At 40.9% G+C, this 13,787-nt stretch overlaps 2 protein-coding genes across 3 annotated transcripts; both read left to right on the top strand.

The window, feature by feature from the left end:
• Positions 1–1,141: 1,141 nt before the first annotated feature.
• Positions 1,142–4,132, top strand: LOC309711775 (heat shock protein beta-1-like). The gene is made up of 3 exons (XM_082542232.1): positions 1,142–1,532; positions 1,619–1,682; positions 2,928–4,132. Exons 1-3 carry the CDS (start codon positions 1,148–1,150, stop codon positions 3,106–3,108), a joined length of 630 nt encoding a protein of 209 aa, XP_082398358.1. The 5' UTR covers positions 1,142–1,147; the 3' UTR covers positions 3,109–4,132.
• Positions 4,133–6,273: 2,141 nt separating this feature from the next.
• taok3b (TAO kinase 3b) lies at positions 6,274–13,517 on the top strand. 2 transcript variants are annotated; one of them, XM_082542382.1, is made up of 9 exons: positions 6,274–6,695; positions 7,037–7,168; positions 7,758–7,994; positions 8,139–8,267; positions 8,378–8,581; positions 9,778–10,017; positions 10,523–10,735; positions 10,856–11,038; positions 13,174–13,517. In XM_082542382.1, the coding sequence occupies exons 3-9, from the start codon at positions 7,809–7,811 to the stop codon at positions 13,333–13,335; spliced, it is 1,317 nt and encodes a 438-aa protein (XP_082398508.1). In that variant the 5' UTR covers positions 6,274–6,695; positions 7,037–7,168; positions 7,758–7,808; the 3' UTR covers positions 13,336–13,517. The 2 variants fall into 2 exon arrangements, with proteins under 2 accessions (XP_082398508.1, XP_082398507.1); XM_082542381.1 differs by having other exon boundaries at positions 6,274–7,168.
• Positions 13,518–13,787: the final 270 nt, after the last annotated feature.

Raw genomic sequence — 13,787 nt, 5'->3', positions numbered from 1 at the left:
GGCACACACATATGACTCAGACCCAACATCACATTGTTACTGTGAGTTTCTGAGCCTTTTGCAGTGCTGTACATTTACACTGGTATGGTGAAAACAATATTATAACATGTTAAGAGCAACTAAATCCAAGACGTGGCATCTTACAGCTCAGGTGTATGCCTAAGAATGATTATATTTAGTCCTGATTGTTTTAGTCATACCTATATATGAGTACTAATAATAACTTTCTGTATTTATTCTCAGATGATCCATAAATGTAATGTCAACTTTCCAGTCCTTAAAATACACTTTAACTGCCCTTTGGGGATAATTTGACTTCTTGCTCTTAAAAGATTTCAGATATTTCCTCATTAATAAATTCATTAGTAAAGTTCCACCTCAGATGCCTGGTTGATTTATGAATCTCAAGCTCGGTTCATTATTTGTTCAGCATATCACCCTTGTTGCCCAGATTCATCTGTGCATGTGAAATTCCTCACAACCACTCCACTGCGTCAGTCTCTCAGTCTGTCGCTTTGTCCTGGCTGTAAACACGTCTTTAGTTTGTGGTAAACAACAGTTTGTCTCACACGTTTATCGCGTTATTGTTCTCGATTTGATCTCATCTTTTCAAGTCAATCTTGGGTTCAGAAAGTGAACGTAACACTGTTGTTTACTGTGTTACTCTGAATGTACGTGCTGTTCCCTCACGCAACCCAAGGCTGTAGTTTCTTTGGACAAAGAGCACCAGTATGTGACAAGACTGCAGAGGCCTCTGCTGAATAACCTTGCTTCCAGAGTCATTCACCAACAACTTGCCACAGACACTCCAGAGATATAAATACAAATGATTAGCATTATCCCCTCCATGTCCCGGGCAACCGAGGAGTAACTCCCAGCTCATCTCATAAATCATTCTCATCCTTTGGATCACTCTTACTGCCACGCAAGTGTTAAAATGACCCACCCGGGTATTTAAAGTGTGAGACTGGACCATGCAGATGCCAAAGAACGCCTTTCCTTGGACCTCCTGCGCACTTTCTGTTAGGCAATAAAAATACAGCTGCTCTGTTGTTTGGATCTTGGTGATCAGACGAGACTTGTTTGTCACAGTGGAGTGAAACTCTTTGCAGACCGGTTCCTTCATATTGATCTGATTTTCTAGGATATGGGTGAAGAAAATAAAATATTATCCCGTCCAATTTTCCGCCGAGATGTGGAATGGGATCCTTTTCCAAACTGGACACAGCCGAGCCGTATCTTTGCTCAGGATTTTGGTCTTCCACCCTTCCTGGAGCCCGGTGATCTGGACTGGCTAGACTGGGCGAAGAAGAGACTGGCATCTTTCTCATGGCCAGGGTACACACAAAGTCCCCTTCTCCCCCCATTTATTGGTATGCGACCCACAGACCAGAAGGGATTGAGACAACTGACAAGTGGAGTATCAGAGATCCAAACAGGGCCAAACAGCTGGAAGATTAATCTGGATGTTAATCACTTCTCACCTGAAGAGATCACAATCACAACCAAAGAGGGCTATTTACAAATATCAGGTAGTGTCAGTTTTTTTGATCATAAGATAGATTTATGATGAAATACGTGATGAAAAGTGTAAAAAACACTTCTTTTTCATTTCAAGGAACCCACGAAGAAAGACAGGATGAGCATGGACTGGTTTCAAGGTGCTTCACTCGTAAATACAAGTAGGTTGTCAGAGAACACTGTGAGTCATTTCTATTTATCTTTTCTTGGAAATTGGGAAATAGCTATAGTGATTTACTAATCAATCAATCAAGCCTTTATTTTTCACATGCAATGTTACACATACATATTACCTGCAGTGAAAATTTGACCCCTTCCGACCATAAATGCATTACATCACATTGGGAAGACAGATCGGAAACAGGTAGGATGGTAAGAAAAACAATGAAATACAATACATGAGGGGAGACAAGGAGAAAAAGAACTCCTCTCAGACTGAGCTCCTACAGGAGAGCAGTTTGAGAACAGAAAAAAAACCCACACCTCAGCACAGAGAAGCACATGAAACTTCATATCTTCACACCATAAAAACACGTGCGTATCGGGTATGGAGTTTGCCGATGTGGACAACAGCCCCATTAAAACATACATGCAAACATTAAGTATATAAGAGTTTTCCGTTCAGAGTTTTTATCATTCGAATGAGCTTGAAAGTCAATATTTAGTATGACTACCTTTATCTGTCTACACAGTTTGAAGCTTTCTGAGAATTTCTATAAGCAGTTTTAAGGAGCAGTTCTCCAGGCTTCTTGAAGGACATTCAAAGCTCTTCTTTGGATGTTGGCTGCCTTTTGTTCTCTTCTCTGTTAACATGAGTCCACACTGCTTCAATAACATTTAGGTCCGGGCTCTGGTGAACACGCAAATCAACAGAAGGATCAGTTGCACCCGTTAGGTCCTACGTTTCGTCTCTGCTGGATTTTCCCCCTGTTTCTTAAGGACATCATTTTCAGATACCGGTCTTCTGCTTTAGACGGTGTTTTATGCTTGCCACTTCTTCTTTTGTCCTCCAGTTTTTCAATTTCCTCAACTTTTTTAAGGACACACTGCACACTAGGCTGAGATGTACCAGCTTAACAAAGGAAAAACTTTGAAAGACCTTCAGAAACTATTGGATGGCTATTGCTCAAGATCACTTTCAGAAATTATAAGAAAATCTGATTCCTTGGAAGGAAACTATAAAGAAATGAGGGGTGGCACAATACTTTTAAACAGTATGTATAGCTTACAGAAGGTGAGGATATCAACACATACACAGATGATTCTGCAGCAATAATAGAGTTTGTATATATATATATATAGGTTGTAATCTATTTAATTAGTCTCTCAAAATGTGTTAAACATATATATGTTACAAATACACTGTTCTGTTAGTTGCTTACCAACTTTCTTTTCATTTCATTAAGGTTGCCACAGGGGGTTGACTTGCAGCAGATCAGTTCATCCCTGTCTGCAGATGGAGTCCTGTCTGTAGAGGCCCCTGTGCCAGGGACCTCAAGCAGCATCCCAGGCAATGAGATTGTCATACCAGTTCAGATCAGACAGAAGCAGGATGAACAAAAGGATGAACCAGTGAGCAGAGCTTGATGTAGCTCAGGTTATGTGTAGCAACCTTTGCAGCACTGACCTAAAGAGAAAATGTAATTGTTCTAGCATTGCAAATTTACTAACCAGGCTGGTTTATTTCCACTAGAGAACATTTCATACTGTTCAACATAATAATGTGACACTTCATATGTTTTCAGATCAAGATTAGATTTATGAGTTTGACCTGAAACTTGATATGATGGTTTCTTGACGAAGCAGCATTATAAAGCTGTCCTGATATCACATAATCCCTAACAAATGAAAATAACAAACAAACATCATCCTCTGTTCATAAATGCATTCTTACTTTGGCAGATTGCAGGATTAAGAGAATTCAGTTTAATCTGTAGTAGCTGTGCTTCTTAAGGTATGCAGAAAATTCTTGTCAAACAGTCCACAAGAGGGCATTGAAGTTCTACTTAGAGTCACATTAGGGAATTTATTTCCTCCTCATGAGACTTCTTTCATCATGTAGAGATTTATAAACAGCTCTTCTCTAAGACCACCTATTCAGGGTACGCCTTCCAGGTTAGAAGCTTGTTGCACAGTATTCGTTTTTAAAAAGATTTATAATACATACATAAAACAACGAGCAAAAGCTACAAATAAAAAAATAAAATAAAGCTATTCATCAACACCAAATGGAAAAAGTGATGTGTAATGTTGCTTTTCTTCTCCAGTCCATTTAAGATAGGGCCATGCCAACTTAGGGTGAGTCAGGCTCTCCCCAAACGTAGCCAAGATTTGTCTGCTATGGGACTCTTACGGCAATGTGATGGCTCGCTGTGTGCAATTTGTGAGGCAATCTGTAGGGACATCCCCTAGCTCATACTGTGGGAGGACAGACTTACTTCTCTTTAATGGTCTACAGACCAAAAGGTTCATAGGAGACGAGCAGTGTTGCTCATAGACTCCATTTAAAATTCTCCATCAGTTCACAGCCTTCAGAGCTCGGCAATAATAGATCCCGACAACACGTGTGGTCATTGTCATGTTCTTGGTGATGTTGAGCTTGCTACAATAAATATTTCTGCACACATTTGGGTGTGACTTTTTTTTCCTGAGTAAGAGTTGCACAACACAGTGGCAGTTTCATCTTGACTTGAAAGTGTCTAAAAAAGTCTGTCCCCATGCTGAAGTCAAGGGTGACATCTACTGTTGAAACAGAATACTACATGACGAATGTTTGGGGTGAAAAAACAGAAGGCACAGTGAAAGTACGAGATTTTGACATTTTTGTGAGCGTCATTTGATCAGTAGAAAGCGGCAAATCAAGTGTCACAAAGAAACAGATGAATGGCAGTCAGCATGCTTTTTCTGAAATAGAAAATACTGTTAATTATATGTACTTAAGATACAAATTGTGAAAAGAACTGTACATTTGCAAAGTCCTTTACTAGCATTTACTACCAATGTGTAAAGCCAGTTCAAAACTAGAGAAAGTCAACATTTAAAAAATAAAATTGAAATCGGCTGCCACTCATATTTGTTTTTACCATTTTTTTAAATACTTGAGTTTGGTTTCTGGCATGATTGTCTGTTAACTCCATCATGAGCATTATTGGAGGGAAGGGTAGATCCTGGGATTTACCCAGTGTTAATGCTAACATGTAGCTAATTTGGTAACAAAGTGCATGCGTAATTCAAATATTAAATATGATGCTAACTTTAGAAAAAACAAGCTAAAAACAAAATGTACTAACAGTTGAAACAAATCAGCCAAATCTTTGGGGTCTTTTACCAATAAACTCTAAAAGTTGTTTCAGCTGCTCCCTTGTCATAGGCATGCTTGATTTGGCAGTTTTACACCAGATGTCCTTCCTGACGCAACCCGTTTGGAGTTTCCAGAGTGGAAGTAAACTATTGACCTTTTGCTTTCTAAGCAAATTTATCAACCACTAAACCACTGGAAGCATCTGCAAATGAACAGGAAAAAATGTCTCTCATCTTTCACTTCTTTCACACATGGCAGCCACACCCCTAACAGTGCATAATGCTAGCTAGCTTGATTAGCAAAGTGCATTCATAAACTGTATGGTTACAATGCACAGACACATTAGTGTTTAACAGGCTTATAAAAAGTAAAAACTTCCTGGATGGTCTGTAGCATGTATCAAGCCCTAGTATTAGTATAAAGGTCATAACACCTGCCAGTGTTAGGGCACGTGTCAGTCATTTGTTTTAACCATTTCTTTATTGTTTTTTCAGACCTAGAAGATAAAGGTACGCAAAACCAACTGAACAATGGTCGGAGGCTCACATATAAACTAGGATACATTATTACTTGAATTAAAAGTGTTCATAGTACAACTGTTATTGTTAATATGCAGGACCAAAAAGGATTCAATATAACTTTGCGATTAGACTGATAATTGGTAAGCAAATTTTCTGAAAGACACCTGCTCTATCTACATCTGCTGTATTTCTAAGTGTATCCCTTTAGCCACCTATTGAATATTGGAGGTGTCTCAGACTTCCAGGATTGTATCAGAATTTTGTTGGTGGCTGACAGCATGATAAGAAAATTACTTCAAAAAGTCTGTCCGTTAGGCTGAACAAACGGCTGAGACAAGGTTCCTAGATTGGTTGAAGATTTCAGACACATAGTTAAAGTGATCATCTCCACACTCTCTATCACCAGCCTTAGAGTTGTTATGAGGGGAAAACTACTCACAGAGGCCAAAACTGATTTCTTTACCAGGTGGTAATCATGCCTTTAAATGCTCTAAAGTTGAATATTTTAACACGGGAGCCCATGGGGATCGACTCACTTCTGGAGCCAGCCTCCAGTGGCCACTAGCGGAACTGCAGTTTCTGGCGCCTCTTCTCTGGAAGGTTGCCCCTTCAGCACCACGGAGAGGGACCCCCACCCACCCCCAAATCTATGCCCTCTGTCTCTCTCCAGCATCCACATGGAGTACTGGCAGGAATAATAGCACCCATCAGTGTTTTTCGTTACTCTACCTATACTGCAAATTACAGACAGCTACAGAATTGTTGCAATAATTAACATAATTAATCATTTACTTCCGATGAAATAAAATCAGACAGTTTTATTCAAAAGGCGTAAAAGTCATTATAGAATTTTAATGCTGTCTAATGCCCCACTGTCTCTTCATTATGATTTCAAGAAGATGCTCTGATGATAATAACTGATGCGAGTACCTTTACGAACACCTGCATATGCATGTTTGAACATCTCTTCTTGTGTGAAATGACTTCACCAGTGTTGAGATGTGCCAGTAGTATTGTGGTGTCTCTTTAAAGGAAGGGGGAGTGTAGAAGAGGGACAGAGCAAAGAGATGAATAGAAGGCACCAGAACCACCTACCATGACCAAGTGCGCTGTAAATGTAGGACAGAAATTCGAGTGGAATACAAACGGATCGTCGGGCGACATATTCGAGGGAAAACCATGTTTGGATGTGCCTTATCTGATTCAAAGCATTTCAAATATGGCACTACATGCGACCACAGGAACGCAGGGAAACTATATTTCCTCCCAAACATCTCTGGCATTGTGAAACGGAAAAGAAGAGTGGCTGTAAAAGACATCTCTGTGCCGTCTTTCTCCGATTATCATCAATGGTAGGCATTGCATAATTCACCCGTATCCACCGGAGCCATTCGGTTCCTCCTCTTTGGAAAGAGGGGGACGCCAGAAAAAAAAAGAAAAAAAAAGAGCGACTTCATCTAGTGGCTGCCTTCTCGGTGCTGCCTGCAATTGTTTGGCAATGCCCTTTTCTCTCTTAGCAAGGACTTGCAGCCAGTAGCGGGGGAACAAGCAGGGGAAGGATGCATTTAAGGCTGGATTTGTGCTGCATTCAGGGCGATTCGGCAGTAATAGCGGCTCTAGCAGAAACAGCGAGTGCGGAGGGCCTGGGAAGTACCCAGCCCCACTATCTCCCCCTTTTCCTCCCTCCCTGCAGGACCATGCTTGCGTGAGGGATGAGGCTGTGCACAGGGACACCAGGCCAGAGCTGCGGCCTACTTCTCGCAAGAGCCGGTCTCTCGACTGCAAGATCTGTGAACACATTGCCACCATCAAATCAGCATCTTTGGTACGCAACTCCCTCTCACCGCCGTTTGCGTAGAGCAAATAATACTGACAATAATAACAATAAAAATACGAGTGTGTTTGCGCGTGCGTGTGTGCGCTAGCTTGTGTGTGCGTGCTTGGCGGCGCGAGGATGAGGAGGGAGGGAAGGGATGTCTGTGTTCTCAGCTGTACATCTGTAGTCATGGCAACCAGATCCTGTTAATGGATGTCATTTTTTCCATCCTCAGCTTCCCTCTCTGCCCCTGCTTTGAAGTGTGTGTATTGCGTTTATGTGTAATCCATGTAAATGACCGTTTGATGTCTTTTACCAGTGAGATTTAGTTTATTTGCTTTTTTTTTTTCTCGCTGATTGTAAAAGGTTGAATTTTCTCTCAGTCATCTTAGATTGTTGTGCTGATTCCTGAATAGTGGCATCTTACAAATTTCGGATGATTAAACAAACAAACAAAAAGATGTTGTTATGGATTTTTGCTGATCTGGCTTCTGATTGCTTTTTAGTTTGCAGTTTGTATTTTCTGTACGATGTGTGGCTTCATGTTTCTGGCTGCTCGATTTCTTTCACTTCCTGCTTCCCATATTCTTCCATGTAGGGCATCAGGTAGATCGAGGAGCATGAGCAGGACTTTGAGCTGCGGGTGCAGATGTCTGGGTATAAGCGCATGCGGCGACAGCACCAGAAGCAGCTGATCGCCCTGGAGAACAGGCTAAAGGCCGAGATGGATGAGCATAGGCTCCGGCTGCAGAAGGAATTGGAGACACATGCGAACAACACTTACATTGAGCTGGAAAGACTGGCCAAACGCCATGTTGCTCAAACAGACAAAGAGGTACAGCCTCAGCAGCAGGTGTTATTTGTGAATGAGATGAAAACTAAAGAGTGATGTAACTCACTCTGAGCTGCACTTGTGTCTACGTAAGGAAGGGATTCTATAAAAAGGTGATAATCTGATTATTTGAATGTGTCTTCACAGATGAAGTCAGTTGCAGCAGAAGAGAGGAGGATCCAGCAGCAGATTGTTGCTCAGCAAAAGAAAGAGCTGACTTCTTTCTTAGAAAACCAGAAAAAGGAATACAGGCTTTGCAAAGACAAGATCAAGGAAGTAAATATCATCAACAAATAAGTTTATGAAGTTGCACGCGAAGCATGTGTTCTTTGAGAAAATCTTCGCTTTGTCCAAAGTCCATTCACACGGTTTGTGCTGCGTTGCAGGAGATGGACAATGACCCTTGTATACCCAAGGAGGAAAAGCAGGAGCGTCTGTCGAGGCACAAAGAAACAATGCAGCGCTCTCAGGCTGAGGAGGAAGCTCACCTGCTGGCCCAGCAGAGGCTGGTGTACGATCGCAGCTGCAGGGCTCTGAAACGCCGGAGTCTGCTCAGGAAACATGAGTTTGAACAAGAGCAACTGAGAGAGGTACAGTAATACAATATCCTGATGTTACGTAACATTGTGTGCCACCAAGACTGTGAATGAGAGGGAGGATGGTGTAACAGTGAAGCTGCAGAGAGAAGAGCAGAGGGTAGATGAGTGTAAATGCCTGGGGTCAACCATCCAAAGCAACGGACAGAGAGGTGAAGAAGAGAGTGCAAGCAGGGTGGAGTGGGTGGAGATGAGTGTGAGAGGTGATTTGTGACAGAAGGATAGCAGTGAGAAAGAAAAGGAAGGTTTACAAGATGAAAGCACGACTTGCTGTGATGTATGGTTTGGAAACATTGGAGCTGAAGACGTTAAGATTTTCACTGGGAATGACCAAGATGCACAGGATTAGCAATGAGTACATCAGTGGGAACGCTCAGGTTGAGCAGTTTGGAGACAAAGTTAGAGAGGCAGTCAAGCTTGAGAGGGTTTGGACATCTCAATCTTGCAATGCAGGAAGTGAGGTCTTCCTCTCTTCTTGCAATGCAGGAAGAGAGGAAGACCTCAGAGAAGGTCCACAGAGGAAGTGAAAGAGGACACGCAAAGGGGTGGTGTGACAGAGGAGGATACCAGGGATCGGGTAGGAAGGAAGACGATCCACTCTGACGACCCTTAAAGGGAGCAGCCGAAAGAAGAAGACTATACCACCATGAAACAGCGTTCACAGTCACCCGCTTTTGGGATGATTGTTTCTGTTTTCAGAAGCTTTGTGGACACAACAACTTTTTGTAGCTTGAAGGAAGCAACTAAGAGTTATTTTTACTGTTAGTAATTTCTTGGATAATGTATACTTATTTACATTAATGACAATTATAGATCATAGGATATCATTCATAAAGGGATATCTGCTGGTGCACTCACCAACGGTATAAAAACTCTGAGGCATTAATTTAACAATTAATGATAACAACCAAGAAAAGGTTAAAAAACTCAAAACTCCAGGTGTTGTACAGAGTGCAAGGGTTTTTCTTCCACAGTGGAAAAGGGTTTCCCAGGGAAGTACTGGCATTGTAACTGCATGTCACTTACATAGTTTTCATGTATTTCAGCAAAGAGAAACACATGGAGATAAATAGAAGTTTTAACATTAAATCAAAAATAATAAAAATTTAAAAAGAAAAAGAAGAAAACCTGTATTAAGAAATATGACAAATTAATACTGTCTTTCAAAATGGTCCATTTTCGTGTCCCAGGAGCTGAACAAGAAGAGGACCCAGAAAGAGATGGAACATGCCCTGATGATCCGGCAGGATGAGTCCACCCAGGACCTGGAGCGCAGGCAGCTGCAGATGCTCCAGAAGCTGCGCATCGAACTCATGCGGCTGCAGCACCAGACAGAGCTTGAAAACCAGGAGGAGTACAATAACCGTCGGCAAAGGGAACTGCACAGAAAACACACTCTGGAGCAACGACAGCAGCCCAGAAACCTCAAGGTGCCCGAGATTTACTCTTTGCTGCTATTCTGTGTGGTGGAGAGTTTACATCCCATGAACATCTACATAATAACCTGATGAAGTCATGCGTTTACGCTGAAGCTCTGCAAGTGCTGTGCAATGCATTCATAGCATTCAACTTGACTGAAATATTTAGCCTGGTAGTCACCTGTAGAAAACCATTAAACACGTTGCCATGAGAACTGCTTCCTCCAAAACATGCGTGTTCACAAGTTTAAATCTCGTCTCTCTTTATCTAATAGCACAGTGGTCAGAAGCCCACTTATGACAATAAATGTTCAAGGGTGCTGCAAACAAATTATTTATTTATTCATACAACTTTATTTTGTATACTTTGAAAGGGTAGACTGAGCAGTCTTCAGGCTTTGAATCCACAAGCCTAATCATTCAGTTGAGTTATGAACAACCAACTGAACCAGCTTTAAATTTAAATATACCAAGAAAAGTGCACGAGACTAACATTCAATCATTATCTCTGTTGCAGACACTGGAGATGCAGATCAAAAAACAGTTTCAGGACACATGTAAGGTGCAGAATAAGCAGTACAAGGCTCTTAGGAACCATCAGCTAGAGGTGTCTCCCAAAGGTGACCATAAAACCATCCTGAAGGCCCTGAAAGAGGAGCAGACACGCAAGTTGGCCATACTGGCTGAGCAGTACGAGAAGAGCATCAACGAGATGATGGCTTCACAAGCGGTACGCAGCAGTTTGTTATAAACAGTTGAAACGGGGCTCGTTCGTCAACACAAGAGCCTGGAATTTCAACAGCCACACTCACTGATGTTTGTCGCTAACTCTGTCTCGCCGTGTTTCTAGATGCGATTAGAAGCGGAGCAGGAAACGGAGTGCCAAGCTCTGAAGCAGCAGCTGAAGCAAGAGATGGAACTCCTGGACGCTTACCAGAAAAAAACCAAGTCACAGATGGAGACCCAACATGAGCGCGAGCAGCAGAAACTTGAGCAGAAGGTCTCCATACGGAGAGCGCACCTTGAACAGAAGGTACATTTAGCATCAAAGCTATTCTAAAATAAATCCAGCATGATACTATATTCTATGAAAATGATGCCAGATAGGTAGGTAGATAGATCTGCGTCCAGAGAGACGATTTATCAGCTGACAACAGCATAACAGTGGCGCTCTAGTTTGTAGTCAAGTGCACCGTGGACATGGTAAATATGCTTATTGTTTTATTCATAATATAGGAAAGCCATGACATGGCAGGGCTCTAATGATGACAGCGTTGTTCTGTTCACCACTTTTGGTTCAAACTGAAAGATCATAAAAAGTAATTTCATAACATCTTGTGGAGATAATTTGGTGGTTGTTTTGAGTCTTCTTCTAATGACACTGTGAAACTGCCTTTATAGTTTTGAATGAAGTACTGTTTTAGATAGTTAAACCTGGGTCACACATTCCTGCCTCCTCAGGCCAAGGAGGAAATTCTCTGGTTTTTATTTGTCTGATACTTGAAATGACAAAATGCCACACACTGTACATAAATGACGGCATCTGGATTCTCTTTTTTGCTAACTGAAGTTTCTCATTTTGTCTGTTGGTGTTTTACTTTTTTGAAAACAGACAACACAAGTGAGCAGTGAAAAGATAAGAAGACACTACACAGACACATGTATCCCCTCCATTATCATCTATTTTACAATAACTTGGACCATAATTTGTAAAATAAACATCATGCTGAGGTGCAGTCCAGGGTTAGGCTGATAAAACAAAATAAATCCATCAAGTGGGCAGTGATAGAATTATTTTCATGTTTAAGAAAAGAAGTCTTCAGATTACACTTTGCTAAAAAACATCACAAAGAACCTGCACAGTGCTGAAAATCATATAAAACGGATGAAACCAAGATTAACCTTTACCAGAATGATGGGAAGAGAAAAGTGTGGGTGAGTGAGAGAAACAGCTCATGATTCAAAGCAGTCCACATCTTCTGTCACTCATGGTGAAGCCAGTGTTATAATACGTGCATGTAAGGCTGCGTAGCACTGGGTCACTAATGTTTATTGATGATGTGACTGCTGATAGAAGTAGCAGAAGGAATTCTGAAATGTCCAGATCTATACCCAGCATGGGACCCAGAGTTTCCAGTTTTTGGACCTTTAAGGACCTTCTTTCGTTTTTCTGTTTGCTTCTTAGATTGCTTAATATCTACATTTTGATTTACAAATACTTCCTTACTTTTATGAATCTTCAATTCTGGGTTCCAATATGTTTTTTGTTCCCCCATTATGCCCTATCTCCTCCTATGCCTTCTTCCCATGTCTAGTTTAATCTAGTTTCGTTTACTTTTTCATTTCCTATGTGTTTTTTTTGTGTGATTTGTTTTGTTTTTCTTTCCTCCTTTGGTCGTGTTGTCTTGATTGTCTACACTGCCTTCAATGGGCAAGTGTTTCACTACCCAACAGTTTTCTGATATTAAATATGAACCTGAAGCCAAAAAGACCCATAAAGACCCAGTTTTTCATCAAAGGAACAAAAATATGAATTTTAATGGAAATGTAGTAATAGGTTTCTGCAACATCTTTATATACAGTAAACATGTTGAAATTACTGACAACAATTATGATGCAACAGCTGAATTTTTTTGCGGTTGATTCTGATTTCCAGTTTTCCTCCTACTCCTACTTTTTTTCCAATTCAATTTCTTACTAAGAACTATGATTGACGGCATATATGAGGAAAAATAAAATTTTCTTCAGTACAGGATATTGTAATTATAATAAAAGAAATGATTCAATTTTCAATTTTGAGGCGAATTCAATTCCCCTCAAAGTGCAGTAAGTTACGGGATCTTCACCTTTACATATTTGACCTTACCAAAAAAAAAAAAAGCAGATACAGTGGATTTATGTAACAAAACTTACATTATTTTTCACTATGTTTATAACTTAACCATTTACGAGGACGTCAACGTTTTTCTTTTTTTCACTCATGGCAGCTTTGATCCTTTGCTCATACCGAGGCAGCTGGATTCCAAGTTTTGGATAGCTTTAGCTCCTTTGCATATAGGCAACATTTAACCAGTGCTTGTTGCATCTCCAACCATAATGCCATTACAGATTAAAAAAAATAGGTAAAATGAATCTAATTCCATTTACCATGCTGTGTTTTCATTGCAGATTGAGGAGGAACTGGCTGCACTTCAGAAGGAACGTACCGAACGGATTAAGCACTTGTTGGAACGTCAGGACAGAGAAATTAATGCTTTTGACACAGAAAGTAGAAGCCTCGGCTTTGGAAGCCTGGGATCTATAGACTTCCCCAAAGAAGACAACAGATGAAAGTGGATTTATCTCTAAAGGACAACATATCCGTGCCCTTTTCACGTCCACTTGACCGTTTGTCCCACCCAGGGTGACAAAACTGGATTACTTTTCATTGCTCTTAGATATTGCATCTTTGAATTGGGGTGTTGCGTGCAATGAGAGCCTCTTTTGTGAAACTTTAAAGGGGGGTGGGGGGTGGGGGGGGGGTAAAACAAAAGAATCTACACAACAACGTGTCAATAAAAGTCAAACCTAGTCAGTGTAACTCAAAAGCCTATGTGTCTGAAATAAAAGACTCTTTCCTCCATGCCATTTTCTCCTTTTGGTATGAATTGAATAAATCAGGAAATTTTAGTAAAATGGGCACTTTGGTATGTTTAAGTAGAAACCCATCTTGTTCATATGAGGCTTAATGTGTGTTACATGGAGGGACATTGTGGAATGTGAGCTACGGATTCCCCCGTGGT

The sequence above is a fragment of the Aulonocara stuartgranti genome (assembly GCF_965226115.1).
Source record: "Aulonocara stuartgranti genome assembly, chromosome: 7".
NCBI lineage: Eukaryota > Metazoa > Chordata > Actinopteri > Cichliformes > Cichlidae > Aulonocara > Aulonocara stuartgranti.
This window is presented reverse-complemented; position numbering and strand designations above follow the sequence as displayed.